General features: G+C 34.2%; 1 protein-coding gene across 2 annotated transcripts; it reads left to right on the forward strand.

The window, feature by feature from the left end:
• The first annotated feature begins 301 nt into the window (after window positions 1-301).
• Window positions 302-4,636, forward strand: LOC115850524 (NKG2-A/NKG2-B type II integral membrane protein-like). 2 transcript variants are annotated; one of them, XM_060305988.1, is made up of 6 exons: window positions 302-488; window positions 880-978; window positions 1,462-1,515; window positions 2,038-2,189; window positions 4,099-4,199; window positions 4,515-4,636. In XM_060305988.1, the coding sequence occupies exons 1-6, from the start codon at window positions 302-304 to the stop codon at window positions 4,624-4,626; spliced, it is 705 nt and encodes a 234-aa protein (XP_060161971.1). In that variant the 3' UTR covers window positions 4,627-4,636. The 2 variants fall into 2 exon arrangements, with proteins under 2 accessions (XP_060161971.1, XP_060161972.1); XM_060305989.2 differs by having other exon boundaries at window positions 368-978; window positions 2,017-2,189.
• The last annotated feature ends 1,648 nt before the right edge of the window (window positions 4,637-6,284 follow it).

The raw sequence follows: 6,284 nt of genomic DNA on the forward strand, positions 1-6,284 counted from the left end.
ATCTGAGTAGGATATTATTAGTCATGAACTTCTTTACTCCTCCCTAATTTATTGCTTTTCATTGTTTCAACCAAAAATATATTGTCAAATGTAGAATAACTTAAAAAAAAAAAAGTATTCTACCATGAGACACTTGTTTAAAGCTCTAAGGAATTTAGAACCAGGCCTTAAGATTGTTCTACTGCGAAGTGAGCACTAGACTCTACCCCGCCCATTTTACTGTACTAGGGATCTCATCTTACATACACCATTCATTCCTAAGTACACTTAGAGCACTGTCTGACATAATTCAGCTGCAGAGATGAATAACCAAGGAGTAACCTATGCAGAACTGAAGGTAGCCAAGAACTCAAAGAGGCAGCAAATAAAACCTAAGGGCACTAAAAGTTCCATTTCAATAACTGAGCAGGAAATAACCTATGCAGAATTAAATCTTCAAAATGCTTCTCAGAATCTTCGAGGGAATGACAAGAACTACCACTGCAAAGGTAAAGCATTTAATAGTCACATGATGGAACTGTTCTAGGATATGCAGTTGGAGTACAGAGGTTGGAGAAGGAGTAGGGGATAAGTTCACATATTTTTCATTTTGAGGAACAGAACTTAAAGTTGGAGATGGGATTCTAATGTGAAATTGGAGGACTACTTTTATTCTGGCATTGCTGTAATTTGTAGTCTTTGATCAACAACTCATGAAGCGTTATATATGCTGAAAATGCAAAGGTATATTCTGAGAGAAAGATTATAGTGGTAGAAATGGGCTTGGGGTCCAAGTTTATATATATAACTCCCTGTTTATGTGGGTTCTCTTGTTTGTAAACTTTCTAAACAACTGTCACCATCACTCTTTTCTCAGTGTTTCCTTTTCTTTCCCTGCAGATTTACCATCACCTCCAGAGAAGCTCATTGCTGGGGTTCTGGGAATCATCTGCCTTGTTTTGATGTCCAGTGTGGTAACAATGATAGTTTTTACGCCCTGTAAGTAGATTTTTGAAAAATTGTAAGGGAACTTTACACTTTAATGATGGTCAGTGCCTCTAAACAGTTCATAATATTATGGAATGGGCATCTCATTAAAATGTATGCATTTAGACTAAATGTGGAATGGTTATTCTGAATTTGTCAAAAGTATACAACACAATAATTACAGAGAGTATGTATATGTATATTCTGATTTCATAACTCAAAAGCATGCTTTAGGATATTGAAAGATCTTACTGAGAAATACAAATTAATTCTTGAGATTGGTTAAAACAAATACTATAAGAGATGGTGATCTGTTCCTTTAGGCTTTTGAAATATTTTTTCAACCAAATCTTCATTACTTAATTTTTCTTGGTAAAATCAATTTTATTCCAGATTATTCTAATCCTAAGCAATAAACCAAACTTCAACTCAGAAACTACAATCATTATGATTTATTTAGATCAATATTAACTTTTATAATGATTAATTTTGTAGCTACTGCAATACGGGAGCAGAATAACTCCTCTCCGATAAAAAGGCTCCAGAAAGGTACATAATGATTTTCAAAGTTCTGATATAAATACAGTTTGTATTTTGTCTCTATCTTAGGCTAGTGAAAATAAGAATAGATTTTGGGGTTGAACATAAATTACAAAATACGGCAACAAATATTCATAAATAATGATTATAGGAGAGTGTTTCTCCCTATGCAACAATATGATCACCATACCCACTGTTGCCACTGGCTCAAATTTCCTCCCTCTGTAATATGATAAGAGACAAATAATTTTGCTATTCTAAAACAGAGGTTTCATTTCTTGATTTTCAGGACATGTAAAGAGTGGCTATTTCTGTGTGTTTGCTTTATACGGAGACATAAATTGGGGGGTGAGAGACTGACACTTCTGTGAATGTATGAGTGTGGTTTGTTTTATATGCACCAGCCTTGAGGGTGCATAGATGTGTTTTATATATATACACACATATATATTTATACCTATGCATATATGTAAGTTAGTTTTCATTTTTTTTAATTCAAATTGTTTTTAGATAATAATTCACAATCTTCAGAATGTCATTCTGGTCATTGTCCAAAACAGTGGTTTACATGTTCCAACAATTGCTATTGTATTCATTTGGAAAAAAAAACATGGAATGAGAGTGTGACGGCCTGTGCTGCTAGGAACTCTACTCTGCTTTATATAGATAATGAAGAAGAAATGGTAAGATACTAAATGTTGCAAACACTTTGTTAAAGGCTTGATTCAGTCAATATTATATTTGCTAGGATTCACTTGTGGTTTTGTACATATTTGCAGTTTGTTTAAGGCCTATTAATGTTCCATTAAACAACAGAATACAACTTTATGATATTCTATTTATATTTTTATACCATTAATACACGTTTGATAATTTCCAGTTCTTGCTTTTCATAAAAAAAACATGTTTCTACAAATGCTATTATTTTCTACAATAAACTGTGCTATTTAATTTTACAATATATAAAGGAAAATAAACATATCATGATTTTGCATATTGATCACAATATGTATAGAACCATGTAATTGCATATCAGATCATGGAATAGAAGTTTCCACTTCATAGCAGCCCCACTCCTCTGTATTCTCTCATCACTTCTCCACCCTTCGTGTATACCCACTGTCCTGACTTTTGATATTATAGAATCTCTTTGCTTGGTTGTTGTTTTTGTTTTTTTTTTTGTGGTACGCGGGCCTCTCACTGTTGTGGCCTCTCCCATTGCGGAGCACAGGCTCTGGACGCGCAGGCTCAGCGGCCATGGCTCACGGGACCAGCCGCTCCGCGGCATGTGGGATCTTCCCAGACCGGGGCACGAACCCGTGTCCCCTGCATCGGCAGGCGGACTCTCAACCACTGCGCCACCAGAGAAGCCCCTCTTTGCTTGTTTTTGAACTTCATATACATGGAATCATAGAGTATGCATTTTTCTTCTTGTCTCCTCTCACCCCCATATGCTATTTTTGCAATTCATCCATATTATTGCATTTATGTGTAGTTTGTAAATTTCCACTGCTCATTATGTAAATATAACATTTAAAATCCAATCTACCCAATGTCTCTGGTTACAGATGGCGTCTTATGCCCTCAGATATAAAGAGGCTTCCTGGGTTCAGTACTTTTAGTCATGGGATCCCCTTCGCTGGTCCCACCTCCACCCCTACCCCCCAACTCTGGTATCTCTCGGTGGAGGGGGAGGAGAAGCCCTTACTCTGGCTGCTTCTTGTTAGCAGGTGTCCTGCTGGATCACCTTGTAAGGCTCACCTGGTGTCGCCCACAGGATTCCCCTCAACACCAAGGAGGAATGGCTAGGCTGGGTGTTGGGAAGCAGCAGGCCTAGGTCACTTTCTTCGGTTGGGTGGTGGATATAAGATGCCCCTAATAGTTGTTCCTTAACCCCAGGGTCGCAAACCATTTCACCTTTCTCTTTCCACCTTTCAGAGTTCTCCTTGACTTGCGTCTTTCATTAGTTCCAGTGTTTACAGTTGTACCTAGCTGGGCGCAGCTGAGAGAAATGAGTCTCTGACTCCTTGTCTGGTCCCTTGGATTCTAGCAACACAGAAACAGAGTGATTGGGGGTTGATCTAGTCAAAGAACGGTGTGAGCCCCAGGAAACCAAATCTTTGGCTTTCGTGTCACTTATTTTCTCAATTTCATTCCCTTAATTTCCTTCTAAAACCGAAACTCTGAGAAACATAGAGGAGAAATCCATTGATATGGTCACAGTATCCTGAGAAATGGATGTCACAGAATCTAAAATCTTATTTAAAGCCTTGCTATGTTAGTTTTGACAACATGGGTAACAGTTGAATTACATGAATCAGAATTTTCCTTATTAACCTAAGAAAAACAGTGAAACTGCTAAGCATAACTGTTTGAGTTAATTTTACATCAAAAGTACTGACCTTGGTTAATGTATTTGGCAGTATTAAAACTTTGAACTTTAATATATTTTTAGTGTTAGATGAGACTCTTAACACTCATTTTGTTCAGAAAACTAAGGATCCTATGAAAGAACACACTACTTGCCTTTGAAAAATTAATAAAAATCTTTCATGACGACTATTTAAGTGAAAATTCTTTATTTTGGGCTAGAAATTCCTGATGTCCCTATCAATTATGTCATGGATTTCAGTCTTTCGTAAAGGCCGTGATCATCCATGGATGTGGCTAAATGGTTCAACTTACAAACTACAGTAAGTTTTTTAAAATAATACTGTATAGAGGAGGAAAAGATTAAAAATTTTAAGAATAATATTAAAACATTTGTTTTAGTTGAATTATAGAAAGATGAAGGAGGATGTTGAAAGTTAATAAAATGTTGATATAGTTATTCAAGAATGGGCTCCTCAATAGCCCATTTCCCTAATAACAAGCTCTTACTAAAATTATATTAAAATATCATTACCCATTTTCAAAATAGCTTTTATTACAGTGACATGGAAAATGCTATTGTTTCATGAGTTGTCCTCATATGATATAACAGAATTGTGCATTTTTTTCCATTACAGTATAACAGACCGATCACCTGATGAACGTAACTGTGCTCTGCTGTATAAACATGGCATTAAATCAGACAGTTGTGAGCGTCCACATACATATAATTGCAAGGATCAGCTTTAGAAAATGTGAGTTTGGATGCTGTTGAGTAACTTTAACTTTTATGAAATGGAAATAATATTATGATTGTATAAATTTTAAAATGAATTATATTGAAATATAATATGCGCACCAAAAAGTATAGATATCATTACTTTTGTGTCTGGCTTTTTTTACTCTACATTATTTTTATGGCCTTCAACCTTTGTAAAAGATCGCATGTTGTGTGAGTCCATTTATATGAAATATCAAGAAGAGGGAAACCTATTCTAGAGGCAGAGAGTGGATTGTTGGTTACCAAGGGCTGAGCAGAGGTAGGATTGGAAAATGACTGCTGATGGTTATTATGTTTCTTCTGGGGGCGATGAAAATGTCTAGAGTTTGTTACTGTTGATGGTTGTAAACTCTGTGAATATACTAAAGAAAAAAAATCACTGATTTATACACTTTAAGTGGATACATTTTATGCCATGTAAATTACACCTCAATAAAGCTGTTTTTAAAAAAAATCCTGGAATTATGTTTGGGATTGCATTTAATCTTCAAAGTAATTTGTAAAGATAGTCATCTTTACAATATTGGCTCTTCCAGTCAATATCATGCTTTATCTCTCTATGAATTAGGTTTTCTTTAAATTCTCCTTATTATATTTTGTATTTTTCTATATTGAGTTCTTAAAGATACATTGGTATTTCACTCTCATGCTTTTGTAAATGACATCCTCATTTGAAAATTTTTAGTAAGTTTTGCTGCTGTAAACAGTAATACAATGAGGTTTACATATTGGTCTTATAGCCAATGATTTCTCTGACTTTATGTATTAATTCTGTCATTTCAAATATATAGTCTTCTGGATTTTTATATAACAGCTCTTGCATTTGTAAATAATCACACTTCATTTCTTCTTTCCAGATGCAATTTTTTTTCTTGACTTATTTTTATAGGCTAGGATTTTATTTTCAATGTCGAATAGAAGGTACAGTAAAGGTTCTATATGTATCCTTTTCTATTTTCGAGGAAAAGATTTCAATATTTCATCAATATGAGGTTCATCTTAAGGTTTTTTTCATCATAAGTTTCTCATATGAAAACAGTTCCATAATATTCTCATTTTTCAAACAAATTTTATAATCAATTGACGTTACATTTGTATTGTTTTTCCATCAGTTGGAATGATAAACGTTTTCTCTGTATAATGATTATGAAGTAAATTACCTTTATTTCTTTCATATGTTAAACCAGTCTTGCATTTTGAAGTAAAATCACAATGATCATGTGTTGTCCTTTTTTAAAAAATCAATGCATATATTATATCTAGGTCAAGCTGAAGTTTTTCTTTATCTGTGTTCCCAAAGAAATTTGACTGAGTTTTCATTTACGTTATGTACTTGACAAGTTGTTACCAAGGCTATTTTTAGGAAGCATTTCCTTTTCTTTTACCTGGACCTTTGTGAAAGAGTACTGCTACATTTTCAAGTGTTATTATTCACTACTAGTGCCATCTGAGCTTCTAGAACTTTTTTGTGGGAAGGTTTATATAACGAACTCAATTTCTTTACAATATGTGTTAGGTTTACTCAGGTTTCTATTTTTTGTGATGCATTTTGGTAATTTTCAATTTAGGATTTTTCTATTTTTTGTAGATACTAAAATGTTTTCATAATATTGCTTTTTTTATCTGT

Source organism: Globicephala melas, chromosome 10, assembly GCF_963455315.2.
Source record: "Globicephala melas chromosome 10, mGloMel1.2, whole genome shotgun sequence".
Taxonomy (NCBI): Eukaryota; Metazoa; Chordata; class Mammalia; order Artiodactyla; family Delphinidae; genus Globicephala; species Globicephala melas.

What these genes read in the sequence shown, in the direction of transcription:
- LOC115850524 (XM_060305988.1), top strand. Translation starts at nt 302, where the DNA reads ATGAATAACCAAGGAGTAACCTATGCAGAACTGAAGGTAGCCAAGAAC. An exon ending in CAAGAACTACCACTGCAAAG is followed by an intron (nt 489 to 879) that starts GTAAAGCATTTA and finishes CTTTCCCTGCAG; the next exon opens with ATTTACCATCACCTCCAGAG. An exon ending in AATGATAGTTTTTACGCCCT is followed by an intron (nt 979 to 1,461) that starts GTAAGTAGATTT and finishes TTAATTTTGTAG; the next exon opens with CTACTGCAATACGGGAGCAG.